The following is a 13,167-nucleotide window of genomic DNA, read 5'->3' as shown; positions in this document are numbered from 1 at the left end:
CCTTTTGTACTTTTCAATCATAGACGCCTAAACCTCCATGTACGGGTAATTTGACGCACATTGTGTTGCCTGAGTAAAGCCATTCAACGTCACTGATGATTACCCCACCCTAGGCAGGCCTGTCAATCAGAATCACCATTGGTCGCTCACCAACCCCATAACCCCATTATTCTCCAAAATGGTCAGTATTCACATACAGTTTTCAGATCGCCTGCTTCTGAAAAGGGCCAGCAATAATTACATTGGATGCTCATGTTCTTTGTCAAGAGATTGAACTGTTGAGCAAGTTGACAAGTCTGATCTCGCATCATCATCGTACCAGTGATATGATATCCACTAGCGTAGCGAGGTCGACCGCCCTCCTGATTATTTTATGAGCCACGCTCACCTTGACCGGATCGTTAGAAAAACAGTAGCAAAATGGATTCAGGAATAAAAATCATGTTGGTAACATTCAGGAATATTCGAACTTAGCCTTAATTTCCTGAGCTAAACTATTCCTGCCATAATTCTTCGAGGAGACAACCCCAGATGGCTAACAGCAGCTGGATGGTCCTATATATATTTCGGCCCGGTACTCAACCATAATCAAAATCCTTGCCGGCTCTTTCATTTTTAATAGCAGTGGTAGCTGGATGAGTTATGGGTAGTACCCAACAACAATCATGTTCACGATATATATATAAATCAGAACATCAACACACATGCATGGACGTGAACGGGACGTACTCCTTTATTATTCAGTGGCCGGATACAAGGGATTTAATATGAGTAGAAAGAATTACAAAAAATGGTATAACCATGTACATATACGATAGCTGAAGCAGCAAACTAATTAAGAGGATAATCGACCCTAGCGAATAATCAATGTCTATTCTGCTGAAAAGGCCGGAACATGCTGATATCTCTGCTGTTCACCTCCTGACGGGGCCTCGCGTTCTTCTCCATGTCCTGCATGTAGGGTTGAAGGAAAATCAGTCCAAAAAACGTCTAGTCCACAGTTGGAGATCGACCAAATTAAAGGCGACTTTCATGTCCCTGTAGAATTTCTAGATGTCCACGGTTAAGGTCTACCGTCTGACACGAGTCTAAAGACTGTAAAGTGCTGAAAGACAAGAGTTGAATGCACGTGGAGAATACCAATATTTGGAGAGGATTAGAGAAATGTAAGAGGAAAAAGAAACTTACGTCGTGGACGGCCTCCCGTAGAAGCTCCAGCTGGTGCCTCGACACGGTGCGGACCTGCAAAATTGAACGAGATAGAAAACAAGAGATAAGATTCAGAAAATTTATATATCAATTCCCACACCATTCACCAACCATGCACATGGTATAATAGGACTTGTGCATGCTGGCGTGCGTTCCACTGATCTAAATTCCGATCAAACAAAAGTACAGGAAAGACGAAATGGGTGGGAAGATTCTTCACGAACAACAAATGAAAGGATCTGTACATAGATTGAACTGGCAGCTCCATGCCAACTGCTAAGTTCCAGAAATGGATTCTTTTATTTCACAGTTGCATGTTGTGTGTCATGTGATGGTCCAGAAATGAAATATTTTACTGATAGTTGTTAGTTGGTAGTTGTGTATGATGCAAGGTGAGGTGAGTGAATGAGACGGGACGTACCCTCTTGACGATGGTCCAGATGACCCCTTCCGAGCAGGGTGGGGTGGTGAGCGAGCCCACGTAGCGGTAGTACACGCTGGCCTTTCCCCGGGCGCCCCTCGGGTCCATCATCCCCATCTTCTCCTCCCTGTCCTTCCGATCCGCTATCATCTCCAGATATGGCTCCAGCTGCGTTCGTACAAGATTAGAGTTAGCCCCATGCATGGCGTTCCAATTATTAATTGCATCTTGCAGCTTTGCATGTTGCCGTTAGTTAAGCTTAATTAAGCTTAAATCATCAAAGCTTAACCAAGCCTCGTTCGTTGGTTGGTTAACTAAAGAAAGGAAGCAAGAAAGAAAAGAGCAGCACCTTGTGCAGGAAGGCGTCGTGGGCGCCGATCTCGTAGAAGACGCCGATGACGGCGGCCTTGCCCTGGGCGCTCTCGTGGAACATGTGGAGCTCCATGTCGTACCGACGGCCGTTGACGCTGTGCTCGGTGGGCGAGTGCCAGTGCAGCTGCCGGAGGAAGTAGGGCGTGCCGCCGATGGAGACGCTCCCGGCGTCGCCCTCGAACTTGAGCATGATGTCGTGGCCGCGGTTGACGATGGTGGCGTTGGCGGGGGCGTAGGTGTGGTTGAGGTAGCCGAGGCCGCGCACCAGCGAGACGCGTGGGCTGGCGAGATCGATGGGGGACTGCATGTTGCCTTTGCCGCACGCTGACCACTCCTCCTTGATCTCGCCCCAGTGCGCCGGCCCGTTCTCCGCGTCCAGCGAGTAGCTGAACTCTTCCTCCTCCTCGGTCTCCTGCTGGGCTCTGGCTGCCGGGAGGAGGACGGAGGCCGAGAAGAGGAGGAGCACGGCCAGCCGGAGGTCCCGAGATGGACGCATGTTGGCTTGGTCGCTGGTCTTATGCCCGGCGTGCGTTGGTGCTTGGGAGTCGGCTCCTCTGCTTGTGGAGCTGGTGAGTTCCTCTTGTGTGTGTTGGACCGGAGACAGAGCTGGTGGGTTATATATAGTGGAGAGCCAGAGAGAATGAGATGGGTCTGGCCGTCTGCTACGGCCGAGTTAATTAGGTTGGAACGTTTCAAACCTGTGTCTAACTTGCTACGGCACGGTACGGTAGTGAGAGCATCTTCAGCCGTTCGCCTCAGGGGCTAGAAAAAGACGCCGTTTGGGGGCGAAACGGCGATATTTTTGGTGTGGGGGCCATGGATTCCGAGTCGCCGCCCCAGGAGGCCCCTAGACGTACTTTTGTAAAAAAAAAATCAAAGACATAATCGGCCAAAATTCGGCAAACACGACATAGATTCGGGAATATTTAGGCGTTCCACAGCTTTTTTTGCATATTGAAAACGTAAATCTACTAAAAGGAAGGAAATAACTGCTGCTGCCGCGCCTACAGGCCGAAGAGCTTGCTGAAGGCCTCGAAGTCTCTGTCGTCGTTGTCCTCCTTCTTCTTCTTCACACCGCGGCCATCCTTGCTGGACCCCTGCCCGGGGTCGCCCTGGTGGACTGTTTTGGCTGGTGGCGGCGCGTTGTCATTGTTGTCCTTGAAGGCGATGACTCCTCCCTCGTCACGGCCACGGCGGCGAGCGGCGATCACCACCAGGGGGCTGCGCTGGCGCTCCATCTCTAGCCGGGCCCAATCCTCCCGCGCCCACTACATGGCGGCCTCGACGTCGAGCGCGTCATCATGCTCGCTCTTCACGGCGGCGAGCCCCGGCTCCGTCTTCGGCTTAACGAGGCGGGAGTTAGGAGCCGAGGAGTAGGCACCGCCACCCTCGTTGATGACGAGGGCGGCGCCGCGGGTGCGCTGGCCGAGCGGCGTTTCCACGGGCTCGGCCTTGACGCTGACGAGCGCCGGTGACCCGGAGGAGTGGGAGGAGAAACGGGAAGATGAGGAGGAGGAGGACGAACCGCCCAGCATGCGCCTCGGCAACCACAAGTTGCCACTCCGGTGGGGGGCCGGGGCCGGGGTAGCCTGGTATTAGAACGGCGGATCATTGCCGCCCTCGAGGTACTCGAGGACGGCGTGGAGAGTGCGGCCGGGGGAGCTCCACCATAGGCAGCGGTCGTCGCTGTTGTTGCGCCCCCTTACCACCGGCACGTTGTTGGTGTAGGCGAGCCGCTCCTCCTGCCGGCGTTGGAAGTACGCCACCCAGTGCGCGTGGTCATCTGGGGCGTACTCCGGGAGGTCCCGCTCCTCCTCCGTCAGCGAGGCCCGAACCCGGTCGATCTCGACGTGGAAGTAGCGGGAGTGGTCGACGTCGGGCTGTGGGGGGACTGGGACGCCCCCGGCGCTGAGCCTTCAACGCCCCGGCACACGCATGTCGGGCGGCGCGGGGTAGTTCGCCTCGTGGAGGAGGTTGGCTTCCCACTCGTGTAGGTGGCGGCGGCCGAAGCCGTTAGCCGCTGCTCCATCGCCGGGCAACCGCTCTCCCATCGGAGGGGCTTGCGCGTGGTGGCTAGACGGGGAGAGACGGGAAGAGGGAGCGTCGGCGGCGAGAGAGATGGGCTGCGGGGGCGAGTGCGTCCACCGGCGAGGGAGGGGCGGCTTTTATAGCGGCCGGGGGCGGCAAACGTGTGTACGCGTGGCGGCAGAGGGCACGTCGCCGCACTATGCCGCCCATGAGGAACCAATGGAAGGCTGACCGGCGGCAGCCTTGGTATTGATTCCTCGCAGAAACCGAGGCGATGTGGAGGACATTGCGCGGGGGTCGCTGACTCGGCAGGCCCGCCGTTCTTTCGCGCAAAAAATGATTCTCCGGCGCCCACGGGCGCCCCAAGCATGCCATGTTCGGTCTGGGTCCACCGGCGCCAGTTTTCGTCCAAACTGACAAAAATTGGGATCCTGGGACGCAACTGAGCCGTTTTTTCAGCGCACGCGCTAAAAAATGGCTTGAGGGCTGTTGGGAGCGCGGCTGAAGATGCTCCGATGCACACAACACAATCAAAGTAAACTTCGGCGGCGTCGTCCCATTCCGTTACGTTGCACGAAAAGGGAGCCTGTATGGTGCAGACCCCGTGGGATAGACAGGGACGCTCGCTCTCAAAAAGTCGGGGTTTGGTGGGAAGCGGCACAGCCGGTTATTTCCCCCCTTCGTTTTCATTGTAAACAAAACAACACTGGCCGGACCATTTGCCAAATTGGAACGCTTTATTGTTGGACTTGGATGGAACCCCAACGGAGAATGCAGAAAACGCACGAGTCCCACGGCCGACCATCATCGTGAATCTGCTTCTTCCACAACGATCCTCCTCTATAGTATTAACCTGCTTCCACCATCGTGGTTGGTAGCACAAGAAAAATTAGTGGAAACGTTTGAGACCCCTTCGTGTCACCGACACATATGGAAGCTTTCTGGTCATTTTCTCCAGTTGCTCACAGTAGCTTTTTTTTAGAACAAAAGCTCAAGAAGAGCCCTGCTTTGAATTAACAAAGCCATCAACCAACCAGGATTACAAAAACAACCGCTTACAACGAAAAGCAAAGAAAAACAAAGCGAAAGGTACAAGGAGCTCGAGCAAAACAACTCAAAGGCAGCAGCAGAAGGGAGCCAAAGCATCACCACGCTGCTGCCAAACACCCTACAGGACAACCAACACCAGCATAACTAAACTAGGGTCTTCGGAGGAAAGCACCGCCGCCCAAGCTTCGTGATCACAGCCACCCTCGAAGATAGACATGGACCAGTCCACCATTTGTTACTGCCTCTGCAAAGGGTCCCTACCCCTTCAACCTGGCTCGAAGGACGGCGCACCGGCAGTCGGCAGCTCGGTTCACCCTAGAACCCAAATGGATGGCATCCAAGCTGCAGGGAGAAGAAACTAGAGCATTTCCGCAAGCCCAGGACACACTACTCACGAGCACCGTCGACGTTTGCGGTGTAGCCACACCAAAGGGCGAGAGCTGCCGGCCATAGTTGCAGAAACAAAGGAAACAACGATAAGCATATCAAAGGCCAGAGCTGGATTCACCGGAGCGCAGGGCTCCCACCAAATGGTATATCGTTGTCGCCGTAGAGGGGAACCCGACCCCCTCTCGCCCAGGATCGTGGGCGTCGACCCTCCGGCGACCACGTCAGGGACCCTCCAGCCAACAGCCTATGAAGAAACAATGAAGAACCTATACCAACCGGTCTCCCGCCACCATCACATCCACAACCAAACTCTCTCGCCGCCCCTGCAATCCCCGGGCGGTGCCTGTCGTGGTTCTAATTCTGACAGTAGTGTAGGGGGGTAGGAATGGAGAGGCAAGATCCTAACTATGGAGTAGTTGTATATGCAAGAGATTTACGAGTTCAGGCCCTTCTCGGAGGAAGTAACAGCCCTACGCCTCGGAGCCCGGAGGCGGTCGACTGGATTATGTGTGTATGAGTTACAGGGGTGCGAACCCTTTACACTGAGGAGGGGGTGGCTTATATAGAGTTCGCCAGACCCCTCCAGCCCTCAGTTATGTAGGGTTTAAGGTACATTAAGATAGGGTGTTACTGGTAACGCCACAAATAAAGTACTATGATGACCATAAAGGCTACTTAATGACCGGCCGATTGTGTGCAGAGCGACTTTAGATCTCCTGGCTGTCGAGTGGTTGGCTTCATAGTCGAGTGTCTTCGAGTCCGTCGAGTGGAACACTTCTGAGTCGATTGAAAGGTGGTTTCTTCTAGAGATGTCCTTGGAGAGGGTAGTTTGGACAGGTCCATGACCCTACCATAGGTACATAGCTTCATCATTAGCCCCCGAATGGATCGAGGTTCGAGTGGGGAAGGAGTTGAGAACTCTTCCGACCCATTTTTCTTGCTATGAGTGTATCTTGTTATGGATCCATGAACTTAAGTAACGACACCAACTTCTTTTTTGGTTGAGTGAATTTCTTTACTTGAAAAGCTCCGAGTGATGGTGTGGAGGAGATCCTCCGTCTGACAAGTTGTTCTGCTGTTCGCGGATTTTGCGGGATTCGAATTTTGGGAACCGCGTGGGGTGGAGGAGGCCGCAGTAATCGGACGGGATAGGGCGGAGACGCCTCAATCTCTGCACCACCTTTTTTGCCACGTATCGCGCGCGCGACTGTCGTGGGATTTGACAGGATTGTCTGGGCCTACAGGTCAGTCACTCGGAAGCAACTCCATATAAGCCGCTGGCCCGGGGCTTTTGAACAGTGCGCCTTCATTTTTCCTCTTTCTTCTCGAATTCCTCCACCATCTCTGCTCTCATCCCGGTGCCGTCGGTCCGTTTGAGCTTCGTCTGCGGCGATGGTGAAGGAGAAGACGGTGGCCCTGGAGCGCGCGAAGAAGGCGATGGCGCAGGCGAAGGCGAAGAAGTCCGGCCGGGGCGGATCTTCCTCGAGGTCTGCCTTGCCGCGGGGCTGAATCCAGGGCGATCGGATGCCCTCAGCGATTCGTCAAGAAAACATTGATGACCTGGTCGAGGGGGGACTCATTCCTCACGAATCCGCGCGCCTCCCGGGGAACGAGATCAAGCCGGAGCCTCTCGAGGGTGAGTGTATCCTTATCACCACTCACGTCGACCGCGGATTCTCCCTGCCCCCTCATCCTTTTTTCGGAGTTTCTTGTACTTTTTCGGAGCGCAACTCCATCACTAGTAGAAAAAGGACCTAATATGAGACATATTAGTGCCGGGTTGATTTTGAGTCGGCACTAATGTGTCCATTAGTGCCAGTTCCAATGGCTAGGCGGCCGTTCTCATTAGTACCGGTTCGTGGAGAACCTTTAGCACCGGTTCGTGCCATGAACCGGTACAAAAGAGAGAGGTGGCAGGGTATTGTCAGTCTGGGGCCCCTCCAGCACCTTTAGTACCGGTTCGTGACACGAACCGGTACTAAAGGTCGACGTACATAAACCCTTCATCCACCCGAGCCACTCTGTTCTTCCCCTTTCCCCTCACTTCCTATGTTCTTCCCCTCTCTTCCTCTAGCTCCTCACAAATTTTGCCCAAAATTTGTCAAGATTTGAAGGCCCCCATCCATTCAACTGATCACGAAGGTTAGCAACTTTGTCCTTTCAACTCTCATTGCTAGATTAGCTCTTGCAATGCTTCGTATAGTGATTAATTTGGGAGGGATTATATTTGCTAGTATTTGATTTATATGCAATTTGAGGTCAAAAATAACACTTAGTTTGCATATGTAGGTGTGGTTTACTTAGTGCCTTCTAAATCTCCGTCGTAACCACCATCGATCGCCCGCACCGTCCCGTCGCCGGCACCACCTTGTGGTGAGGCTCTTGTTCATGAATGTTTTACATTACCAAATTGATGTTTGTGTGATTTGGATATATAGTTACTCGTATAATTATCTTACCCGTACGTTGTTTGTTATACATAGTGCCATGGTTTTGATATCCGTCCCCGTCGGCCCTCATCCTTGTTATGATCCGGATGTGGTATATTCTCTTTTAAAACTAGTTGTTGCATTTCGTGTTTATGACAAATTATGCCCATCAAGTTGACATAGATGTTTTTATCTAGGAGGTATGTGAACCAGAAATTCCAACCGACCCTATTGTCGAGAGGTTAAATTTAGTTGAAAGAGAAAACAAGTATTTGAAAGAAAAATTGAAAAGAATTGAGGGGGAGAAGATGGAATTGGAGTTGCATGTTGCCGATGTCGTCGATGATCACAAGATCAAGATGGAGAAAATGATGTTCAAGATTAGAAAGATTAGAAAATATGCCATTGATAGTGTGGCTTGGTATCATTATGCTGTTGGATCAATTGTTACCTTAGTTGCGGTCTTCATCGCATTTGTTGTTGCATTTAAATTCTTTAGCTAGAGAGTTATTTGTATGTTGCATTTAATTAAGTGATGTATATGAACTTTATGTATGAACTTTATGTATGAACTTTATGTATGAACTTGTATTCATTTGGTCTATTCGGTGTTGTGTAATGAAGATGAGCCGACAATGGGCGTATGATGACCGATGCTCTCCCGAGTTCATTAATGGCGTGCATACTTTTTTGCGGGCCGCTGATGCAAACAAGCGGGCGGATGGTTTTATGCCTTGTCCATGTGCTGGCTGTAAGAATGGTCACAGTTACTCTACATAAAAAAACCATTCACGTCCACCTATTTAAGTCCGCTTTCATGCCCCACTATAATGTTTGGACCAAGCATGGAGAAATAGGGGTTATGATGGAAGACAATGAAAAAGAAGAGGACGACGATGGCTATCCTGGGCATGGGTTCCCTGAATATGATGATACAACAATGGAGGAAGAAGCTGAGCCGGCAATGATCTTGGTCGGGCCATTGCCGATGCAAAGAGAAACTGCGCAAGTGATCCGGAGAGGACGAAGTTGCAGTTGCAGCGCATGTTAGAGGATCACAAGAAATTGTTGTACCCGAATTGCGAAGCTGACAAAAAAAATTGGGCACCACACTTGAATTGCTGCAATGGAAGGCAGAGAATGGTGTATCTGACAAGGGATTTGGAAAGTTGCTGGTAATGATAAAGAATATGCTTCCAAAGGACAATGAATTGCCCGAGAGTACGTATGAAGCAAAGAAGGCTGTCTGCCCTCTAGGGTTAGAGGTGCAAAAGATACATGCATGCCCTAATGACTACATCCTCTACCGCGGCGAGTACGAGGATTTGAACGCTTGCCCGGTATGCGGTGCATTGCGTTATAAGATCAGTCACGATGACCCTGGTGATGTCAAGGGTGAGCGCCCCAGGAAGAAGATTCCTGCCAAGGTGATGTGGTATGCTCCTATAATACCACGGTTGAAACGTTTGTTCCAAAACAAATAGCATGCGAAGGCGATGCGGTGGCACACAGAAGACCGTAAGAAAGACGGAAAGTTGAGAGTACCCGCTGACAGTTCGCAGTGGAGAAAAATCGAGAGAAAGTACTAGGAGGAGTTTGCAGGTGACCCAAGGAACGTATGGTTTGGTCTAAGCGCAGATGGCATTAATCCTTTTGGGGAGCAGAACAGCAACCATAGCACGTGGCATGTGACTCTATGTTTGTATAACCTTCCTCCTTGGTTGTGCATGAAGCGGAAGTTCATTATGATGTCAGTTCTCATCCAAGGCCCGAAGCAACCTGGCAACGACATTGATGTGTACCTAAGGCCATTAGTTGAAGAACTATTACCGCTGTGGAATGGAACAGGTGTACGTGCGTGGGATGAGCACGGACAGGAAGAATTTGACCTAAAGGCGTTGCTGTTCGTGACCATCAATGATTGCCTGCTCTCAGTAACCTTTTAGGACAGACAAACAAGGGATACCGCGGATGCACGCACTGTTTGGATGATATCGGCAGTGTATATTTGGATAGTTGTAGGAAGAATGTGTACCTGGGACATCATCGATTTCTTCCGACAAGGCATCCCGTAAGAAAGAAAGGCAAGCATTTCAAAGGTGAGGCGGATCACCGGACGAAGCCTCGCCACCGTACTGGTGCTGATGTACATGATATGGTCAAGGATTTGAAGGTAATCTTTGATAAGGGTCCTGGCGGACAACCTGTTCCAAAGGACGCTGACGGACGCGCACCCATGTGGAAGAAGAAATCTATATTTTGGGACCTGCCATATTGTAAAGACCTAGAGGCCCGCTCCGCAATCGACATGATGCACGTGATGAAGAATCTTTGCGTGACCCTCTTGGCTTTTTGGGCATGTATGGGAAGACAAAAGATACACCAGAGGCACGGGAGGACCAGCAACGTATGCACGGAAAAGACGGCATACATCAGGATCAGGCCAGCTACGCTCTTACCAAAGAAGAGAAGGAAATCTTCTTCGAATGCCTGCTCAGCATGAAGGTACCGTCTGGCTTCTTGTCGAATATAAAGGGAATAATAAATATGGCAGAGAAAAAGTTCCAGAACCTAAAGTCTCATGACTACCACGTGATTATGACGCAACTCCTTTCAGTTGCATTGAGGGGGCTTCTACCGGAAAACGTTCGATTAGCCATTGTGAAGCTATGTGCATTCCTCAATGCAATCTCTCAGAAGGTAATCGATCCAGAAATCATACCAAGGTTACAGAATGATTTGGTGCAATGTCTTGTCAGTTTCGAGTTGGTGTTCCCACCATCCTTCTTCAACATCATGACGCACGTCCTAGTTCACCTTTGCGAAGAGATTAACGTTTTGGGTCCTGTATTTCTACACAATATGTTCCCCTTTGAAAGGTTCATGGGAGTCTTGAAGAAATATGTTCATAACCATGCTAGGCCAGAAGGAAGCATCTCGAAGGGCCATGAAAATGAGGAGGTCATTGAGTTTTGTATTGACTTTATTCCTGACCTTAAGCCGATTGGTGTTCCTGAATCGCGGCATAAGGGCAGACTGGAAGGAAAATGCACGCTAGGAGGACATCAAATAATATGTATGGACGGGCATTCTCTCACTGAGGCACAGTACACAGTTCTACAGAATTCTGCCTTGGTGGCTCTGTATATGGAGGAACACAAGAATTTTCTACAGTCCAAACACCCGGAGAAGTCTGACGACTGGATTACACGCGAACAAACGAGGACTTTTGCCGGTTGGTTGCAGAAACGTGCCCTGAATGATGGCGATATTCAAAATAACATGTACTCGCTGTCCCAGTTACCATCTTCGAATATAATGACTTTCAATGGGTACCAGATAAATGGGAATACATTTTACACAATCGCCCAAGATAAAAAGAGCACCAACCAAAACAGTGGTGTCCGCTTTGATGCAACAACCAACACGAGAAAGGAAACATATTATGGTTACATAGAGGACATATGGGAACTTAACTATGGATCAGGTGATTTGAAGGTCCCTTTGTTTCGGTGCAAATGGGTCAATATGACACGAGGCGGGGTAACGGAAGACCCGCAGTATGGAATGACAACAGTGGATCTCAACAATCTTGCGTATGCAGACGAACCATTCCTCCTAGCCTATGATGTGGCGCAGGTTTTTTATGTAAAAAACATGTCTACCAGGCCGAGAAAAAGAAAAGCTAAGGAAGCGAATGGATCATACGACGAGCCAAAGCACCACATAGTTCTTTCAGGAAAAAGAAATATCGTGGGAGTGGATGACAAGACAGACATGTCAGAAGATTATGAAAAGTTTGATGAAATTGCTCCATTCACAGTGAATATTGACCCGAGCATCCAGTTAAATGAAGAAGATTTTCCATGGCTACGGCGCAAAAGGACACACGCGAAGAAAAAGTTTCACACCCAAACATCTGGGATGTGATCGGCTTCACTATCATCACTTTCTTCTGTATTTCACACCCAGGAGGGAATGTCTGTAATAGTTAGGGTAGTTAATTATGCATTTTGGCATTTGAAACGCGAAGAAATTTTCTGTGCAAACAAATTCTTTTCATGCATTTACTAATTTTTTCCAGCTAAATGACCCTGAAATTGAAAACATTTCAAATAAACTCAGAAAAGGTTAAAAGTTGGCATGGTATCATAATTTCATACAAATACATGTGCAAAAAGGTAGAGAGGGCTACGGCAAAAACTGGATACACTTCGTGTACAAAATGGACAATCTCTTTCGAAGTATCAGGGTTTCCGACGAAAACTAAACTGTTACAAAGGCATTTCATTTTTTAAATAACCTAAGCATTACCAAATTGAATATAATGATAAAACACACTAATATTAAACATAAGAAAAAATAATCACTCAAAAAACTTTTTTCAAAGTTAAGTTATTCACAAACTAGTGATTCACACAAATTTCAAATAATTCAAAATTTAAACTATTCAAATTTGAAAAACTACCGGCACTAACAGAAAGTTTGTAATTTTTTGTACCTAAAGCAAAAATATTCACAAAGAAACTCTAAATACAGCAAAAAACAACTCAAAAATAAATAAAACAAAAATAAATAAAGCGAGAAAATAAAGAAAATAAAAAAGCCCGCATACTGGGCCAAAGCGGCCTGCATACGACTAGGAACACAACCATTAGTTGGGCCAGGATGAAGGCCCGCAAAGGCCCAGTAGGCCCACAGGGCATAAGAGGACAGGTAGGCCCAGTAGGCCTGCTTAGGAGAGGAGCTCGAGAGAGCTACCGCACTGGGGCTTATAAACCAGTGCGGTAGCCCCTCGGGTAGCGAGGTGGGACTAAACTTGCGCACCGCCTGGAGCCAGCGCACCACCTTTAGTACCGGGTCATGGTTCCAACCGGTACTAAAGACCCACCCCACTTTAGTACCGGTTGGAGCCACCACCCGGTACTAAAGGAGGGGCGCTTCCCGCTGCTTGGCCTGGCCAAAACAGACCTTTAGTACCGGTTGGTGGCTCCAACTGGTACTAAAGGTCCATCATATATATACAACACTTGAAAAAAATCCAGTTTCCCTCTGTTTCTTCCCTCTGTTTCCTCCCTCCGTCGCGCCGTCCTGCCCCGATCGACGCTGTCCCCGTCGACGTCGCCGCCCCCGCCCCTCGTCGCCGACCCCGGCCGTCCCCACCCCTCGTCGCCGCCCCCGTCGATGTCGCCGCCCCGGCCGTCCCTGTCCCCGTCGTCCGCGTCGTCCCCATCGCTGCGCCCCGGCCGCCCTGTCGCCGCGTCCCGC

At 50.0% G+C, this 13,167-nt stretch overlaps 1 protein-coding gene across 1 annotated transcript; it reads right to left on the bottom strand.

The window, feature by feature from the left end:
* Window positions 1-709: 709 nt before the first annotated feature.
* On the bottom strand, window positions 710-2,594 carry LOC119287801 (alpha carbonic anhydrase 7-like). Its single transcript, XM_037567416.1, has 4 exons — window positions 1,980-2,594; window positions 1,631-1,798; window positions 1,189-1,242; window positions 710-951 (listed from the first exon to the last, which is right to left on the bottom strand). Exons 1-4 carry the CDS (start codon window positions 2,496-2,498, stop codon window positions 865-867), a joined length of 828 nt encoding a protein of 275 aa, XP_037423313.1. The 5' UTR covers window positions 2,499-2,594; the 3' UTR covers window positions 710-864.
* Between the last annotated feature and the right edge of the window lie 10,573 nt (window positions 2,595-13,167).

Source organism: Triticum dicoccoides, chromosome 4A (assembly GCF_002162155.2).
Source record: "Triticum dicoccoides isolate Atlit2015 ecotype Zavitan chromosome 4A, WEW_v2.0, whole genome shotgun sequence".
In the NCBI taxonomy this organism is placed as follows: Eukaryota; Viridiplantae; Streptophyta; class Magnoliopsida; order Poales; family Poaceae; genus Triticum; species Triticum dicoccoides.
Note: the sequence above shows the minus strand (reverse complement) of the source record. Positions and strands in the feature narration are given on the sequence as shown.